At 54.9% G+C, this 19,464-nt stretch overlaps 1 protein-coding gene across 1 annotated transcript in view; it reads left to right on the top strand.

The window, feature by feature from the left end:
* Window positions 1-3,005: 3,005 nt before the first annotated feature.
* LGR6 (leucine rich repeat containing G protein-coupled receptor 6) overlaps window positions 3,006-19,464 on the top strand; it is a 147,252-nt gene continuing 130,793 nt past the window's right edge. The window contains exon 1 of the mRNA XM_041489592.1: window positions 3,006-3,202. Coding sequence (XP_041345526.1) covers window positions 3,006-3,202 — 197 coding nt within the window. The remainder of the gene's footprint in view (window positions 3,203-19,464) is intronic.

Genomic DNA, 19,464 nt, shown 5'->3' with positions numbered 1-19,464 from the left:
TGGGCTGCGGGAACAGCAACCCCGAGCGGCGGCACGGCTCGCTCCGAGCTGCAGCCTCAGCCAGACAGGGCTGCAAATTACACTTCCACCCCCAAGGGGCTTATTCAGAAATCCCAGGTTTGTCATGTGTAGTGGTTTTGGTTGGTTAATTTGAGATTTTATTAATTTTGAGGTTAATAAATTTGGATTCTTGGGGTTTTTTAATCATTAGCATGTGTCTTTCACAGAGGCATGTTTAGTTTTTTAGTGGTTCAATAGATTGTTTGTTATAGAAAAAGGTTTTGTATCACTTCTTTAAACTCTTCCTATGTTAAACTATGGGACCATGGAAGCATCAAAGCTCTGTGGTCCAAGTAACTCAGCGTGCAGACCCTCAGTTTTGCCAGGAGCCAGGTGACATGCTGGAATAAGTGATGCTTTGGATGTTGGCAGCGGTTATAAGATCTCAAAGAAATAAGACATGGATATGAACCCCCACAGCCAGCCTGGAATAAAAAGCAAACACGGAATTCAAAGTGAGGCACGTGGAGAAAAGCTCTCCAACACCAGGAGATGCTGCTCCACAGAAATGTGAAAATTGCAGTCAGTACCTTCCTGAGGAAATATCCCTGCTTCAGCTGAATGATAGTTTCAACAGGAACCTCTTCAGTGTGATTTTCTGCAAGAACTGCATTAACAGCGTGCTCAGCCAGAGCCCTGGTGCTGAGGGCAGTTTGCTGAGCGAGAAATGGTCAGGGGGATGATGAGGCTGGTGTTGGCTGCTGAGGCTGGAGGAACAGGGGTCACAGATAAGAGCTGCTGCTGCTGCTGCAGCCAGGGGTGACAGGCCTGACACTTCCTCCAGCCTGACTTCAAATTCCTGGCTGCTGTCAGAGCATGTCCAGCCTTTCCAGGCCCTGCCAGTGTCCCAGAGCTGGAGGGGAAGCGTGCTGAGGAACCCCAGGGACTCATCCCTCTGAGGAGGGCTCCCTGTCTCCCCACCAAGCTTTTGTGTTTTACATTTGGAGCTGTCAAAAGACATTGCAAATGTTTAATTAATGACATCCCCAGCACTGTTCATGATGGAAGCAGCTTAATTCCAATTAAAGCAGTTCCTGGTCCCAGACCAAAATCCTCTCTCTCCTCTGCACTGGGGGATGATCTTTCCAATGACTGCAGCAGTCTCAGAGAGTCCTGGAGCTGCAAGATCTGAATGCACTTTGAAAGTGAAATAGTTTCAGATGCAGCATCACCCCAGCCAGGAGCCCTGAGCCAGAGTCTGTGCATCAGCCCTGAACCCTGAACTCCATCTCAGCACTTTCCTGGGGAGGAGATTCCTGCTCTGACTCACAGGTCTCAAGGCACCCCAGCCCTGGTGAGCTGGAGCTGTCTAAGTCTCCCACTGTGCCAGTCCACCTTCCTGACCACAGATAACACTTCAGCCTCTTTTATCCTGTAATAATGGGGATATCAGTCAGGAAACTCTTATGCCAGAAGGAAAGGCCCATTCAGAGGAAGCAGGGCTGTGAAAGCACCTCTCAGTCTGTGCCTTGGCCACGGGGCACTTTGTCATAGCATGGTTACAGTAGGAGGGGCAACTTTTTGGGTGCACTTTGCAGCCACCCAAACCTGGGCCCTTCTTTCTCTGCCCCATTCACCTCCTCCATGCAGGGGTGAGAGGGAGGCAGAGGGAGGAACAAACCAGGGTCCAGATGCACCTAAAGCCCCATGGACAGCTGTCTGTCTTCAGTGTGAGACCCATGTGCAGCTGCTGTCCCTGTTACAGATGAGGTACTTGGCTCTGTACAGAGACTGGGGGTGGTTCAAGCTGTGGGGCCAGGCTCACCCCTGTCCCTCAAACCCCTGTCACGGGGTGACAGCAGTGACCCCATCTGAGGGCATCACAGTGACACTGAGCGGCCAGTGGCTGGCATGAGAGAGGACACAGAGCTGTCCTTTGCAGCCCTCCCCTGTGCAGCTCCAGCACCCTTGGCTAGGCAGGTGTTTCTGCTACCCCAGAACTCGGCAGCTCCTTGACACAGCATCCTGATCTGATGCCCATCCCACATGTTCCAGGAGACTGTGAGGGCCTGGCCTGGGCAGGGCCTCTGCTAAGCCAGGCTGTGACACAGGTCCAGATGACACGGCTTCAAGCCCCCACTCAATGGACTATTCCCCTACTTTGGCCACTTGAGCCAGGGTTAGAAAGAGCTCTGGAAGCAACCCAGCCTCCTCTCCTGCCATCAGTGCTGGGCAGCTCCTGCAAACACAGCTCACACGTGTCACACCTGGGCAAAACCAACACAGCACCGTGTCCCCCACGGAGCTCTGTGACACTGCTGCTCCATCCCCTGCATCTCCCCCCAGCCCCTGCCTGCTGCAAGGAGAGAGCAACAGGGCTGCTGGAGAGGGAGGGCTCAGGACAGACAGACAGACAGCCTCGGGCATGGTTGCTCCCAGCAGAGAGCTGGTCCTGAGCTCCTCAGTCCCTTCTCCCCAGCTGCACCCTGACTTTCCAGTCACAGCTGAGTTTAGCAGCCAGCAGACACAGAGTCCTTTATCCGGGGTTGTATTTCAGCGTCCCAAAGTCTGGAGCCCTTGAAGGGCTGGTTGGGTCCTCCTGCCTCACTGCTTACACTCCTCTGCCCTGTTGGAGCCAGCTCTGCCTTCCCCTGCCCTGCTATCTCACAAAAACACGGTTACAAAACAAGCCTGGGTCCTGGAGCTATGAACAGGTCTTTATTTGTTGAGGTTTCTTTTGCCTTTTTTTTTTTTTTCCCTTTCTTCCCTTTGAATGAAATTCCTGCCAGCTCTAAGAGAGAGAGAGAAAGAGAGAGAGGGAAAGAGTAGAAAGTTTAACTCCTCCCATTGGAGTGTCTCACGCCCCTGCCCAGCCCTTGAAACCCAATAACCAAGATCATTCAGCAATGCCTCCCCTTGCCTGGCCGCATCCCCGGCACACCGGGACCTGCCGGAGCTCCGGTGCCCGCTGCGTGCCCCGCAGCCGGCCGGCGCCCGGGGCCGGGATGGCCGCGCTCCTCTTCTGGGGCATTCTCCTGGCGTGCTGTGCCCGCTGCCAGGCGGTGCCCGTGGAGCCGGGTGCTGCGCCCTCCTGCCCGCCCCAGTGCCACTGCGAGCAGGACGGCATCACGCTCTCGGTGGATTGCTCCGAGCTGGGGCTCTCGGAGCTCCCTGCCAGCCTGAGCCCTCTCACCGCTTACCTGTAAGTACAGCCCTTGCTGCTTCTTTCTGCAATGCTTTCCCCGGAGCCCTCCAACAGCTGCAGATTTCCTCCGGCTTGGAAGTCGGTGCCACATATTCCCGAAATTAAATTTCCTGTGGAAATTAGAAACCAAGCAAAATAACAACAAAAAAGGCAGCTCTTTGGGCAGGACCTGCCAAGCTCCCCTCCTCCCGCGCCCCTCTGCGAGCGCTGTTTATACTGCGATGTTCTGCTCTGCTCCGCGATTGCAGCGGACCGGGGAACTGACTTGCCGGGTCGATTTTGATTGTCTGAGCACATAATGGAGTATTTTACACAGCAATTAGCGCAAACTGCTGTGGGATCCTTCTGTCAAGCGTTTCAATAGCTGCAATAACTCAGAGCTTTGCGGGGTTTGGGTTGTGCTGGCCACCAGCAGTGTCCGAGCTGCCTTTTTAAAATGAGTATTTAAGCCTTGGAAGAGGTCTGGGGGGTTGGTAAGTGTTGTGATCATTTATGTATTAATTTTATTTAGGAATTATTGATTATCTGAATGCTTCATACCCCTGCTGATGTTAATACCCCGAGGGGTTAATTGACAGAGACTGCTGCGTTCATTTCTAGCCCCAGAGGTGGTCTCGGTGCCATCATACTGGTGATGACTGAGGATCCTGATAAACGACTGTGGACAAATCTCAGGGTTTAACCGGGAAAGGAAACATCCCTCTCAGGGAGACAAGTTATCCCTGAGGAAGATGCTTCCTGGGTTCGTAGGCAGCGCTGCAGCCGCAGCTGTTTGGCAGGCAAGCTGGGCAGGACCGCGGCATTCCCAGCTCGGAATGCAGCCAGGGCAGTGCCAGGGGAAGCCGTGGGTGCCACAGCCCTCGGAGGCACCGGCAGCCCCAGACGGTGCCGGGATGTTCGTGCGGTGCTCGCTGCTCAGAGGGGACCCGTGCCTGGAGCGGCACACACACCATGGGGGTGGCTTTCTGACTTCCCTGGATGGTGCTGAGCCGCAGGTGCTCAGCTGTCAGAGCAGAGCCCCCAGACCCGCCCAGGAAGGGCTTTTGCACAGCCCGGTGGAAGCTGCCGCCGCTGGGTGAGAGCTTCTCTGCTTCTCCTGCTCGCCTGAGGAGCGCAGTCTTGTGCCAGCCGCTGGATGGCCAGAGCTGTACTGGGTTAGCTGGGAGGGAAACAAGGCAGGAAGGGACGATGCTCACTGGAGACCATGAAAGATGAGAGAAATGTGTCATACAGGTTGTATTTCCCCTGGGAGGGGGAATCACTTGTGACATGAGGTGTGACTGCACAGAACTGTCCCTGGGGCTGGTTTGGAGCCGGCTGCCCACGAGTGAGAAGTGACAGGACCATGTGGGAGAATGCAGAACATTGCCTGCTTCTGTGGGGACGGGGCAGCCCCACCAGGCCCCCCCTTCACCCTGAGGTGCCGCAGGATGGGCACCCCTTGGTGCCGCTCCGCAGGGAGGATGCAGAGGCCATCCCACAGAGCTGTCCCTTGGGCCGGGAGCTGCAGAGCCATGCATGCCCGCATGAGCCCAGGGACATTCCGGTGTTCCCGGAGCTCAGTGCAGAGTTCACCCTGCCCACGGTGGCTGGAGCAGGGACACGGAGCGCTGGGACACGGATCCCTGTGCGCGGACCCAGCGGGTGGATGCTCGGAGGTGCTGCCGGCCCGGTGCGGGTGCAGCAGGTCACTGTTGTGGCTGCTGGCAGAGTCCTGGATTTCAGCGGGACTGGATCCTCGGGACAGCCTGGAGCACGCAGCACTTCGGGATGCTGCTGGTGCGGTCCCTCGGCCGCGGCCCAGTCCCCATGTCTGTCCCTGCTCCGTTCGCGGTGTCTGTCCCGGCCCGGCTCCCGGGGCTCACCCGGGGCTGCCGGTGACAGCGGTGTCCCTGTGCCCGGGCACAGCCCCCTCCCCAGCCCCCGTCGCGCAGGGCTCGCCCGGCCGGGGGGACCCTCCGGGCGCGGGCGGGCCCGGGGATGTTGGAGGGAGCCTCAGTGTTCCTCCTTCCCCTTTGGGGAAAACCAACCCATCCGGTGCTTCTCCACTAAACCCGGCCAGCGAGAGCACCGAACAGATGTGACGGAGGCAGAGTCAGGACGAGCTGGGAATGACTGGAGCAGGACTGGAGAGCTGGGATTTCTCCCCGCCCTGTCACTACCGTCAGCAAGTTTTGTGAGATCAGCTCCCCAGGTACAGGTGGGCAGCCAGGGCTGGTTTGTCACAGCAAATCAGCATAAATTTTGTAGCAAGTATGGATATTGGAGTGAGATCTAATTTCTTCGTGGAAACACAGGCTTGAGCTCCATATTCAAATAAGTAAAGAAATGCTGGATTGCTTTGGAGAGCTACAAGGGCTGAGGAGAGAGCCCTGGAAGGGCAGCAGGAGCACGGAGCTGGTGGGCAGGTGCTCACAAAACTTTCCATCTTCTTTGCTCCGTGCCCTATGTTCTCAGCAATTCACTGACGCTGTGAGAGCAGCACTTCCTCCGGAGCAAGAGAAAGGATCCTGTAATCACCCTTGATTAGACACTGCCTCACCGCTAATGAGCTGGTGTCCGTGCCCCATCCTGCCGCTGCCGCGCCTGCACCGTGCCTGTCTCTCTGTCTCTCTGCAAGATTCCCGTCCTTGCTCACTCCCGCACCTCTGTGAACTCGGCCCCGACCCCATCCATCCCCAGGCAGGTGTTTTCAGTGGTGAAAATTCCATCGCTGGCGAAATGCAGCTGTGGTCAGGGAGAGGGGAGAGATTTCCCCTTGAGCCGAGGTGCCAGTGGCAGTCCTGTGTCACATACCTCATCTCTGTCCCTCAGTGTGTGTCAGAGCTGAGCTGGGGCTGCAGCACAGGGGGCTGGAGCTTCTGGGGCTCCCTGGAAAGGACTGCAGCCAGCTGGGGGTGCAGGAGAGTGGAGCTGCACAGGAGAAGGTTCCTGTGCAGCAGAGAGGTCACTGACAAAGGGGCTCACAGGAGGATGGGAAAATGGGAAAAGCTTCTTGGTGCTGAAAATATTGTCTTAGCTGGGATCCCTGGCACCACTGCCCACCCTGCATGTGACCTGGAGGAGCAGCCCCACCTTAGATTGCCCAGGGAATCACAGGGGCTGGTGCAGTTCTGTCCCCTGGCTGTCACCAGGAAGATGCCCACAGTTGGGTGCAGGTGCTCAGGGCAGCCCCCTGCCCCAGGATGGCATCCTGACCCCCTCAGCCCCATGGACCTGGCTGCCAGCCCCTGCAGGGGGGACAGGTGACAATGCTGGGGTGAGGTAACATTCTCAATTTGCTGAGGCTGCTCCTCTTTCACAAAAAAAAACAAATGACACCATGTTGGCTGTGCCTGCCAGGTCCCTCCCAGGGATGTGCTGGCCTGTCCAGCTGTCACTTACAGGAAAGAAATGGAGAGATGGAGAGTCTGTCTTAGCAGGGGACACCTTGGGATGGAAAGGCAACACCAGTAGTGCCATGGCCACGAGTGGACATCAGCCAGGGAGCACACACACCCACACCCTGCACAGGTCCAGAGGGGTGTGACAGTGTCTTATCCCCAGCCACATACATGGGAGAGGTACTGGAAGGATTGCCCAGATATCCGGGCTGGAAGACGCTCCTGGAGGTCTCTTATCCACATGCAAATGGGTCCACCTTGTGAGGCTGGTCAGGATCTTGTCCAGCAGGTAAACCTGCTGGATAATCTTAGGAATGTCTCTAAGAGCCTCTCACCTTTTTCCCATTTTTACCATCCCATGTTTCCTATTATCAAATTACAAATTCCTATGGTTCATTTATGCCCATTACCTCTATCCTTCCCCTGCACAGCTCCTGCTTCTCTACGCTCTTCCTATCAATAGTTAAAGAGAGCTGTAACACTCTTTAGCTATTGCTCCTTTTTTTTTTGTGAGGATGATCAAACCTCCTGGTGTGAGCAGCATGTGGGACAGAGTGGGGCAGAGTGAGGATGTCTTGGTTTGGAAAGCCAGGTGTCTGCTAAGGAAGGCAGGAGCTTCCCCTGAAATGGAAAATGTAAACCCCCTCCCTCTGAATTGAAATCCAATTTTCTTGGCAATCCAGGACAGGGGAGCACAGCCCTGTGGAGAGGGGGAAGTGAGATACTGCAGGGCGGAGATGAGGGGCACAGACTGGAGGGTGCCACACACCAGAAGCACCATGGCTCAAAGCTCAGCTGGAGGAACCATTTCCCCCTTCCCAAGGGTCTCAGGTCTCCCCAGCCCCACGGAGGGGCCAGGCAGTTCTGCTGCTGTGTACCCATCCCCAGAAACACCAGTGCCTGCTGTGTTCCTGCCCCAGGCCCCTGCACACCTCTCTGTGGAGCCAGGCACAGCCTGCAGAGCTGCTCTGTGTCCTGGGAAACCAGCAGAGACCTGGGGCAGGACACAGCTGATGGGGCTGGCAGGCTGCTGCTGCCACAGCAGGAGCTGGGGGAGGGAAAAGCAGCAGGTCCTGGCTGCTCCCAGATATCACCAAGCACCTTGTGAGGCTTCCCAGACAGAAAGCTCCTCATTCCCCACACACATTGAGGAGCATGGGACCAGGAGCCTTCAGGGTTGTTCTCACCTTGCAGAGACATTTTCATACACTGTCTGGAATTTAGCATTCCACTGGGAGTCTGGGGCCCTGCTTCACCCACTCTTCTCCTCCGAGCTGCCCTCTGGAATCAGGTGCCACAGACCCCTGCCAGGGATGTGCAGGAGACAGGGATGCTTTGAAGCTGAGAAGACACTTCCTAAATCACACAGTGCTGGGTCCAGCACAGGGCAGAGTGAGGGAAAGATGCCTTTTTCTTGATATTTGCATTTTCTAAAGAGCCACAGAATGGCAGGTGGGAGAGGCAGCAGGTTTTCAGGCTCAGCACAGAGCTGGTGCCGGTAGCAGCACAGCAGCAGTGCTGAAGGAGCTCCCCTCAGCCCAAACCCCTCTCCATGAGCACCATCTGTCCCTTGCAGCCCCCCTGTGGTAAGGACAGCCACCAGAACCCCCCAGGATGGGGAGCACACAGGAGCTGCACAGGAGCTGGCACACCAGGATGTGTGGCTGCCCTCTGGAAGCCTGGGCAGGCAGGACAGCCCTGGGGAGGGCGTTGGGGCTGAAGGGGTGATTAAAGCTCCCAAGGAGTTGAGGTTTCCTGCAGGGGTGACAGGGACCCACTCCTGTGTGCCTTTGGGACAGTCACACACCTTAGGGAGAAAGAGGGAGCAGCCAAAAATGCAGAGGGCACAAAGTCCCAATGCAAAGTGTAAATTCAATCCTTCCTGGGGCTGGTGCTGCCCTCCTGCCCCAGGTGATTTTGTACAGACCGGTGAGCTGAGATCTACAGCTTCTTCTTTGTGCCATGGTCACCACAGGGCCCCAGTGTTCCACCAGGACCCATCCAAACACACCATGGGGTGCAGACTCACTCCCAGACCCTGCCACTTCCCAGGCCATGATGCAGCCCAGGACAACCAAATGCTACTACAGCTGGCCACCAGACTGGGGCTGCTCTCTGCCTGACCTTCCTTCCTGCTGGCACACTGATAGGAAGAGCCATTCCTGCCCCGTTGTCTTTTCAAACAGGTGTTTGCTTAAGGAAGGCAGGAGCCTTCCTTGAAGTGGAAAATGTAAATCCTTCCCCCTGAACTATTATAATTTTTGAAATTAAGGGGCTCTCAGGCAAAAATATGGGAGCAGGAATAACAGTTCTTTAATAGGGAAGAAAATAAAAATTAAAATGCAGAAATACAAAACAGCACCAGAACAGGGGGTGACCCCTGTGGGTCAGGGTGGTGGCACAGTCCCATCCCATGGGGGCTCAGCCCTCCTGCAGTGCCAGCTGTGCTTCTGCTGGAGCAGGGATCCTGCACAAGGCTGCAGTTTTCCTCTGAAGCTCCAGGGCTGCTGGAGATGGGCCTGCTCTCCCTCTGGGAATGCAGTGGGCAAAGGCTGCTGGGGTGTTCCAGGCTCAGATTGTATCCAGGTAGGAATGCTGGGCTCCTGCCCTGGGCGGAGCATCTCCCCATGGGATGCTGGAATTTGATCAGCCATGCAGGGACACTCAGTGGCCATGAACAGCAGAGAACTGCCCAGCTCTGACAGGTGGGGATAGAATACACACATACCTTATAACCCAGGACCCCTCTACAGTGCGAAGTCCACAGTCTCATCCTTGGGAATGCCTGGGAGAAGAGAAGCCAAAGCAGGAGCAATGGGAAACGTTTATGGGCTTGGGGTTGTGGATTGGGGAGATAAAGCTGGTGAGGGGCACTTGAACAGCTGGTGAACTGCACAGTGCAGTTCATTCACAGGTTTATATTCACCATCTATCAGCTTTGAGGAGCTTTTTTTTCCCCCTACACCTTAAATATCAGGGCTAACAAGGGTTTCCTGTTTTCAGGGATTTGGGTTCCTTCAAAGGGACTCTACAAAGTCCATCTGCTGGCTCCATACAGGCACTCCACAGGGACACAGGTGTGCTCTTCATCCTTGCCAGCAGCATCTCAAAGATTTTAGGGGCAGGCCACCTGGATTCAACTCCCATTGCCAAACACCTCAATCACAGCCTCAGGCTCTCCCATGGGTGACAGTGGCTTTTTTGCTGGTGTGTTGCTGTGAGTGCCCCAAGGGGGAACATCTCCCAGCACTCCTGCATGATGACACTTTGGGATACCCAAATGGGCAGGTCCAAACCAAGGACTGACTTCAGGGACACTTCAGGGAGATCTGCTGGCATTGAATCCAAGGCTCTGGCTGCTGTTTCCCTCTGGAGCAGGGAGATGAGCACTAACCAGAAACAGGAATACCTGTCCTGTGCTCCCCAGCCTGCAAGGAGGAGAAAACCAAATGGAGAAAATCTGGGACTTTCACAGCTTGTGAGAGAAACTGAACAGCAACAAGGAAACAGCACAGCTCCTGAGCAAGTGCTTCCAAATGGCCTTTTGTGTCCTCTGGGCAAGGGGGAGCTCCCAGCCCAGCAGGAGCTGAAATGCCCTGGTCCCTTGGCCCAGAGCAGTGCTCAGTGTGCCTTCATCCCTGCACTGAGGATGATGAGCATGCTTCTGCAAATGCTTCATGGCTCAGGGCAGAGCAGTGGAAAGACACCAAACTCCACATCAAGCAGACAAAATAGTGGTGAGGGAGCCCAGGTCAGGGGGTGGAGGGAGTGAGGGGTGGGTGGGAGTGCTCAGAGCAAAGCCAGAATTGCAGGACCATTAATCATAGAGCCACAGAACAGTTTGGGTTGGAAGGGACCTCAAAGATCATGTCATTCCACCTTCCACCATCCCAGGCTGCTCTAAGCTCCATCCAGCCTGACCCCAAACACTTCCAGGGATGGGGCAGCCACAGCTTCTCTGGGCACCCTGTGCCAGAGCCTCAGCACCCTCACAGGGAAGAATTTCTTATGAACATGTAATTTAAATCTGCCCTCTGTCTGGGGGAAGCCATTCTCCTTTATCCTATCACTATCTTCTCATGTAAAAAGTTGCTCTCCCTCTTTTCTTTAAGCCCCTTTAGGCACTGGAAGGGACTCTAAGGTCTCTCCAGAGCTGCTCTTCTCCAGGCTGAGCCCCAGAGCGTCATTCCACCTTCCACCATCCCAGGCTGCTCTAAGCTCCATCCAGCCTGACCCCAAACACTTCCAGGGATGGGGCAGCCACAGCTTCTCTGGGCACCCTGTGCCAGAGCCTCAGCACCCTCACAGGGAAGAATTTCTTATGAACATGTAATTTAAATCTGCCCTCTGTCTGGGGGAAGCCATTCTCCTTTATCCTATCACTATCTTCTCATGTAAAAAGTTGCTCTCCCTCTTTTCTTTAAGCCCCTTTAGGCACTGGAAGGGACTCTAAGGTCTCTCCAGAGCTGCTCTTCTCCAGGCTGAGCCCCAGAGCTCTCAGCATGCCTTAATAGTGAAGTCAGTCCTAGAGCTGCCTGAAGAGCATGTTTGGTGGGATGGTTTTCCAAGCAATATCTCATTTAATTGAAAAGGAAAAGCTTAATGAAAATGGACAGTGTTCATGGGGCTGTGAACGGTAGAAATGTAGTAACAAGTTCAATCAGGAGAGATTACTTCAATGTTTTCACTTCATGGTGTCTTTCTGAAAAAGAGTTTCCATTTACATATTTTCACCTGCTGGTGTTACATTTACCCATGGGCCATTTAATATTCACATTTCAGGACTTCAAGACTACCAAATCAAAACATTTTTTGAACACTTTGCTGTTTTTAAAACACAGTTGGTTTTTTGGTTTTTTTGTTCTATACTAAATATTGACATGCTGGCTCTTTGTTCTAGGTCCAAGGGAAAGGAAGTTCAGAAGTCTCTGAATTTCCAATGAGTTTCATGACATCTCTTCCCATTTCCTCCTGCTGTTTCATCTCCCAGGCTCCTTTTCTGCCACAGGCTCTGCTCCCTTTCTGCTCTCGATGCCATGAGGTAGAAGCACTTTGGGTCCAGCAGTGTTCACTTTACCTGGCTGCTGTTTTCCCAGTGTGGGTAGGGTAGGGTTGGCATTAATGGGATGCTGATGCAGTTTCCAGGAGGAAACTGGTCCATGAACAAGGGGTGCATCCCTCAAGTCCTTCCAGCCACAACAGGCAGTGCTGCAGGTGACAATGCAGGTGACAAAGGCTGTGCCTACAGTGCCATCACGCCTGAGCCCTCCCCAGGATCTCAGTTCCAAGGGAAAGAGGGATCTCTGCAGGGTCGGTGGGAAGTGGTGATGGGTATCTGGATGTGAGCCTGACTCTTGGTGAGGGCTCTCTCAGGCACCACAGAATGGTGGAATCTTCTGAGCTGGAAGGGACCCACGAGAATGTTGAATTCAACTCCTGTATGAGGGGAGATGCAGGAGGGATCTGCCGCATCCCAAAGCCACCAGCTGGTGCCCAGGTCACCCTGCAGGAGAGGCAGCAGCCCAGCCCGAGCTGCACTTGCTGCGCTCCGGCAGCAGCGGAGCAGGTGCGCGGAGGGAGGGCAGCTCAGAGCTGCTTAGAGCCGTGTGACAGAGCTGGGGCTGGGCTGGGCTGGACAGGCCGGACTGCCAGCACGCCTCCTCCCTCCTCCTGCCCTCCGCAAGCCGCTGCCAGCACTCGGCGGGGCTGGAGGAGCGCGGGCTGCAGGGATGCCCCAGTGCCGTCCCTCCAGGGGCGGGCAGCCCGGCCGGGGCACGGAGGGAGCTGCTGCTGGCCGGCCACAAGCCCTGGGCTCCAGCTCGCCCAGCCCCATCCCGCTTTTCCTCTCCTGCGGCCCCGAGAGCCGCGGCGGAGCCCGGCACTCTGCAAGGTCCTTGCAGCGCAAAGCCTCGCTCCCCCCGCTCCCTGCCCGCCCCCCAGGCTAAGCAATATGCCACAGCCTCCCCTCTCCCGCCCTTGCTTGAAGAATAACCTCATAAATCTGCCCGGGGCAACGAAAACACTGAGCTCATGGCCCTTAGATCTGTGTGGGAGGAGCTCTCGCTGGCGATTAAAGGAGTTGAAGGTTTGCTTTGAAAAGCTCTTTGATTCTGGCAGGGCTCTGGTGCCAAAAGGCAGCGCTGGGGCTGCGAACGCCTCTCCCCCCTGCACCTGCCTGGGTCAGGGAGCAGCGGCGGGCTGGGGGAGGGAAGGGGAGCGCTCCCAGCTCTGCAGAGGGGCCGAGGGACCCCCGAACCTCCGGGAGCGCTCCCAGCTCTGCAGCGGGGCCGAGGGACCCCCGGGAGCGCTCCCAGCTCTGCAGAGGGGCCGAGGGACCCCCGAGCCTTCGGGGAGCGCTCCCAGCTCTGCAGAGGGGCCGAGGGACCCCCGGTACCCCGGGAGCGCTCCCAGCTCTGCAGCGGGGCCGAGGGACCCCCGCACCCCCGGGAGCGCGGGGAGCGCCCTGTGCCCGCGGCAGGGCAGGGCTGCCCGGCACACCGCACACTCACCGGGGGTGCTGAAATGCCTCCGTGCCTCTGGAACTCGCTGCTCCTCAGATCTTTCCTCCCCGGGGCTGGGCTGGGCTCAGGGACGGGGGCCCTGCCGGTGGGACAAGGACCAGAGGGACAGGAGCGGGGTCAGGAAGGGATCAGCAAGCAGAGCTCTGAAAATGGTGTGAAGGGATAGGGCAGGACTGTCAAGGCTGGGAGGAGAATGACTTGAGTTTGGTAGGAGCAGGAAAGAGATCAGAAAAGGTCCTTGTGAGAAGCAGCAGGACCAAGCACAAGCGTCCTGCTGCAGCCCAGTCGAAACAGAGCCAGGCTCCAGCCCGTGTGGGGGCAGGAGCTGTGCCAGAATGGAGAGCAGGGGGAGGATTCAGGGAAGCTCAGGTGATGCCTCCAGTCCTGCAGGGATGCATCAAGGACCCAAAAAGGGCTCATGTAAAACCATTGCCAGCTGCACCAGCCCAGGCTTTGCCAGCAGTGATGAAGAAGGGCAGCTCCCAGTCTCCTCCCCTCCATGGATGGACGGGTCTCTCAGGCTATCCACAGCTCTCTGTCTCCCTTTGCCTTGTTTGCAGCCTTCCTGTAGCTGTTTCAAGCCCTTTGAAGGATTTGCAAATGAAAAGCAGTCCCCATGGGAGTGGAGCAGTAGAACACACCTGTAAGGGCAGGACATGCTCAAGGGACATGCTGTCTCTTCTTGTGAGCAGCCACAGGTCCCACTACAAAGAGAGCCCGGGAGACAGGATGGTTTCCAGCACTGAACATCCCCGTGGGGCACCAATTAGGAACATTCCCTTAGTTCAAAGGCAGGGTGAAGCCCAAGCACCACGTGTCATCCCTTCAGATGTGCCATGGTGGGAACCACGGGGTGGAAGGGGAGCAGAAGTGTGGCCTCCTCTGCTCAGTATGGGGGACACCAGGGCCATGTGGGCATGGGGCTGCCCTACACCCAGGCTGAAAGGCCTCTAAGGTGACACTGAGCCCTGAAGGCCACCAGCCCCTGGGACATTCGCCCCACTGGTGCCACCTCCCAGCGCTGGCTGTGCCAGCACGGAGCAGTGGGTGCTGCGGCAGTGTGACGTGTGGCAGCACCAGGGACCTCAGGGACCTGCAGGATCAGAAGGCACAAGTCACCTTCCCAAGGATGTCATCTGATGTGGGGATGGCTCTGGGTGTACTTGTGTCTTGAAACTTCAAGAGAATTCACAGTTGTGGGTATTTCTCAACCTCAGTAAAGCAAATATTCATCTTTGCATGAAACCTGCAGAAAAGACATTTGCACCTTTAGATAGAAATTCATCTTCTGTCTATTCCTGAGGACACAAGAAAAAATTGTGGTCGCAGGAAACAATCTCTGCAGTTCTGCTTTATCCCTGGTTCTGCATCCCTGAAAGTGTCCCCACCAGCCCCTCAGTGCCTGGGGGCTGAGAAAGGAAACAGCCATGAGAGCATTTCATCTCAGAATGACAGAATCCCAGAAGGGTTTGGGTTGGAAAGAACCAGAAAGCTTATCCTGTTCCACCTGCCTGCCATGGGCAGGGACACCTTCCACTGTCCCAGGCTGCTCCAAGCCCTGTCCATCCTGGCCTGGGATACTTCCAGGGATCCAGGGGCAGCCACAGCTGCTCTGGGCACCCTGTGCCAGGGCCTGCCCACTCTCACAGGGAGAATTCCTTCCCAACATCCCAATATGTCTGGCAGTGCAGAGCCATTCCCCTTGTCCTGTCGCTCCAGGCCCTTGTCCGAAGTCCCTCTCCATCTCCCTTTAGGCACTGGAAGGGGCTCTGAGCTCTCCCTGGAGCTTGGTCCAGGTGAAAAAGCCCAGTTTCCCAGCCTGGCTTCAGAGCAGAGGGGCTCCAGCCCTGTGAGCAGCTCTGGGCTCGCTGCACTCCCCAGGCAGCACTGAGTCACCCTACTCAGGACACAGCCAGGACTCCTGTGCTGCTCAGCTGGCTGTTCCCAAGGGAAGAATAAGGTGCAGATCCACACAGCTGCTCTCTGGCTCTCTGCTCCTGGGCACAGGGGCTGGCAGTGGTCAGATATCATCCCAAGCTGCTGTCCCAAGGCCTTGCCCCAAAGCTGGAAGGTCCCCTCATCTACCAAAGGACAGAGATGCACCTTTAGGCTCAGGTGTGTGGTACTGACCCAAAGGCACCAGGACAGGACCCTGACTGTAGATGCAGCTGAGGTTTGTACGCTGCACTGGTCTCCTGTGGCACTGTGTTCCACGGATTAGTGAGGTCCTGTTGCACAGGGTGTGCCCTGGTGTTCCATGTAGAGCTTTCTAGAGCATGGAGCAGCCCTTTTATACCTGCTGTGTGTAACTTTTCTTCAGCTCAGGGCCAGGCAGCAGGTTCCTGTGCTGCAGGTTGTGTTTGCAGCTGCGTCCTGTGCAGGGAAGTGCCTGCCAGTTTAGGTATTGTTGTGCTTTCATGTGGTGTAAGACAGCAGAAGATTTATTAGTGACAAAAGCATGAATGCTGGAAGCTGTGATTTATTGAAGAAGGGGGAGAGGAAATGTGCTGCAGCCCATGCTGGTTAGTGTGGTGTGTCTGAGGTGAGCTCGCACACGCTGTGAAACCGCCCTGCTCCTCCACAGAGAGCTCTGGCTCACCTGGAGAGACCTGGGGTGGACCCAGTCCTCTTCCGGGGGACAGCTAACACTGACCTGCTCACAGATGCTCTGGGGAAAGGGTTTCTCCTGGTGAAGGGACAGAAGGACTCAGACTTTTGGGGACAGCGGTCCCACAAGCTTTGGCTCCTTGTGTGATATAGGTGGGAGACACAAAGCACAGTGCAGCACCAGGAACAGGTTTCTAGCTCTGTCCCAGCCTTATGGTTGACCCCAACGCCCTTTTCTTTGCCTGTGCCTCAGTCTCCCCATCTTTATAAAGCACTGCTAATAAACCCTTTCCAACGTGCTTTGAGATCGATTGATCAAACCTGTGCTCAGGAAGAGCTGGAGACTCTCTGCACTTTCCAGCCACATGTCTGGACCTCTCAAGCTAAAATACCTTTTAGAAGTTTATTAAAAAGTTCTTGAGCTTTCCATTTGTTCAGCCACAACACGAAGAAAAGCACCACTGAACTGTCAGTTTTTGTGCCTGCCTTTCATGTCCGCTGACCTCATCACTTCTCGCTGACGGAGCAGCCACAAGTCAGAGCAGCTACCAAAACTCTCCTCACAGCCAAGGCAGCAGCTCTCAGAGCTCCAGGGCAGCACTGGAGGACCCCACGGAGGAAATGAAGCCAGCTGGGAAATGTCAGCTTGGCCAGAGATGCTGTAAGCCCCAGTGCTGTTTTCTGCTCCCTTCCTTGCAGCACAATTCTTCCTGAATGGATGGGGTAAATAGCAGCTGGTTCAGCTCTCTGCTAAGCCTAAAAAGGAGGGAAGAGGCTGGCTTGGGTTAAACAAGTAGGGATGTTCTCTTCAGGCTTCCCAAGCAATTAAAACTAAACCAAACCAAAACACAACAAGTTTCTCTGACTATGCCCAAACCATTTTGCTTTGACCCAAAACAGAGTACTTTTCTTTTTTGAGTCATCTGAAAATCTTTAAACCCTTTTAAAAAAAGGTCTTACAATGAAAAATTCCACCTATTCCCCCACCCTCACTGATTTTTTAGTGGAACACTATTTTCCTGTGAACTTTCTTTTGCCCAAAATGCTGTGGGTTCTACCTTGGCTGGAAGTTGCAGTCATCCAGATGAGCTTGTGCTGTCACTTGCTTTTCCTTTCAACAACATTTCTGTCTTTTCACCTCCCACTGCACAGACACAAAGGTCTCATGGGAGCATCACTCTCATCCCAGGGCTGTGCTGAGTTCTCAGGGAGACTAAAGAGGGGCTGGGAGAGGGAAGGAAAGAACCCATGAAGGCTCTTTTTAGCTTCAGAGAGCTCCTCTGGCTCTTCTGACTACCTCTGGCTACTGCCAAGGCACCTTTGAAACACCTTTGAAACATCTCCAGCATGTTGGGCACCATGACTGGGCTGGAGGGGAAATCCACATTCCCTTTGAAGTCTGGATACTTGAACAGTCTTAGAATTATAGGGCTGTAATGTGCAGGAATGTGTGGGGCTGTAATTGTGACTTAGATCCTTGGATGAAAGGTGCTATGTACATACAAAAGGTATTATCATTATTGCTACTATTATTACTATTATTATTACTATTATTAGTGCTATTATTATTATTATAGGCCTGCAATATGTGGATTGGAGATGAAAGTAGCACCAAAAGATCCTGAAATACAAGATGTGTCTTAAGGAAATTTCAGCTTGGAATTGGGTTTTGTCTACACAGGAAAAGTGGAGCTGACTGGCTCTGCTGCACTGACAGCTCTGGGGTTTGATGGAAGAACTCCTGCATGCAGCCATAATTCCCAAATCCAAGTTCCTCTGGCCTTTGGAAGGGTGTCTCCAGTAGGAGCAATTCCCGAGCAGTTTTAGCATAAAAAGTGAAATCAGACATTTTCACCGTTCTTTATGAGACACCCTGATTGCTCTGTAGACATCACAAAATCAGTCCCTGGTGTCTGAGCCATTTGGTGTGAGGAGTTTGGGAGCCCTGGTGTCCTCACAGGGCTCAGTGTCAGCTCCTTATCTTCCTCTCTGCCTCTGTCAGGGTCAGGATTGAAAGTGTTCGAGATGGTATTTTGTGTTCAGGCTCAAATGTTTATTATTTCTTATCTATATTACAGTCCCACAAGTTGTGAGTTCCACAGCATTCTATTAACAAACTACAAAATGGCTAACTACCTTTCTCTACAAGGTCTTTTAAGGCTAAACTGTCCAATTAAGAAAGGACACCTAAATTATTTTTTCTTTTAACCCAATAACTAATCACCCAAAGTTGGCAAGGTGGACTTTTCTAACCAATTACACAAAACCACACAAAGCCATGGAGAAGAAGGTGAAGAAGGACCAGCCACCACCCTAAAACCTCCATCTTGTCTTATATATATTGCTATATTCTAAAACCTTAATCTCTAAGTTTTCCACCATGTGATATTACACACTTCTATTCAAACTACACACCTGTAATCCCATTGCAATTTTGGAAGCCTTCTCCATGACCTCAGGTCAGATGCAGTGTTCTCTTGGGGGTCAGTGCCTGTCAGCACAGAAAGTCTGAAATTCTCAGTGACCAGGGTTCCAGCAGCTCAGAGGCTGCAGTGGAGCCTGGAGCAGGCTGCCGTGTCGCTGGGTGTGGAGAGAGCTCCCTGGTCCTCCTGCACTGCAGCAGAGCCGGGCCCAGAGCCGGTGTCCTGCCCTGTCCAGCCCCTTCCAGCTGCCATCGCTCCTGCCGGGGCGGCCGGGATGCGGAGCAAGGAGCGGTGCGGGACCAGCTTCCATCCTTACCGCGCGGGTCTGCGCAGGATCCTGCCCTGTTCCCATTAACGGGGGGCCGTAAGTGAGGCCAGGCACTGGAGGGGGACTCCCCGGGACAATCCCGTGGGGGTTCTCTCCTGTGTCACAGGCTCTGCGGAGCATCAGGTTTCACTTTCTACCTGAACCGCAGGGGCCGCAACACCTGACTCACGTTGGGCGGCGGGGGGATGAGTCAGGTCCATCCACAGCAGTTTTCCATCGCTAAACTCCCACAAGGGCGATCTGGCTCCCCGCAGGAGGGTTCAGCCCCGCAGCCCTTTCCCAATCGCGCTGACCAGCGGAGCCTGTCCCCGGCAGGGCGCTGCCTCCCCGGCAGGGCGAGCCGTGCGGCGCAGGAGCCGCGGGCGCTGGGCAGGGGAACGCTCGCCAGACACTGGACAGCAGAAAAAAGGCTGTTCCCGGTGCGTGGGGACCACCCACCCGAGGATAAGACAAAGCAAGAGCTCTGATGCCTTGTGGCTTCCTGATGACACCGCAGAGTCTGACAGAGCTAATGCCAGGCTTGTCTAGCCTGGAGAAAAGGAGACTTAGAGGCGACCTTATCACTCTCTACAGCTTCCTGCAGGGTAGCTGTAGTGGGGCTGGCCTCTTTCTCCAGGCAGCACTGACAGAACCAGAGGTCACAGTCTCAAGCTGTGTCAAGGGAAATACAGGCTGGATATTAGGAAAAAGTTTTTCACGGAAAGAGTGATAAAGTTCTGGAATGGTCTGCGCAGGGAGGCGTGCAGTCACCATCCCTGGATGTGTTTAACAAAGCCTGGATGTGGCACTGGGTGCCAGGGTTCAGTTGAGGTGTCAGGGAACAGGTTGGACTCGATGATCTCTAAGGTCTCTTCCAACCTGCTCATTCTGTGATTCGGTGTGATTCTGTGAAAGCTGCTCGCTGCTCGGGGAGCAGACACCGCTGAGAGGAGCCAGCTCCCAGCATCCCTGACACAGCCTGGCCCTCCCGAGCAGCGCCCGTGCTGCCAGGCCATCG

This window comes from Pyrgilauda ruficollis, unplaced genomic scaffold (genome assembly GCF_017590135.1).
Source record: "Pyrgilauda ruficollis isolate IOZ18807 unplaced genomic scaffold, ASM1759013v1 scaffold95, whole genome shotgun sequence".
NCBI classification, from domain to species: Eukaryota; Metazoa; Chordata; class Aves; order Passeriformes; family Passeridae; genus Pyrgilauda; species Pyrgilauda ruficollis.
The sequence above is the reverse complement of the archived record's forward strand: the minus strand, read 5'-3'. Positions and strand labels throughout refer to the sequence as shown.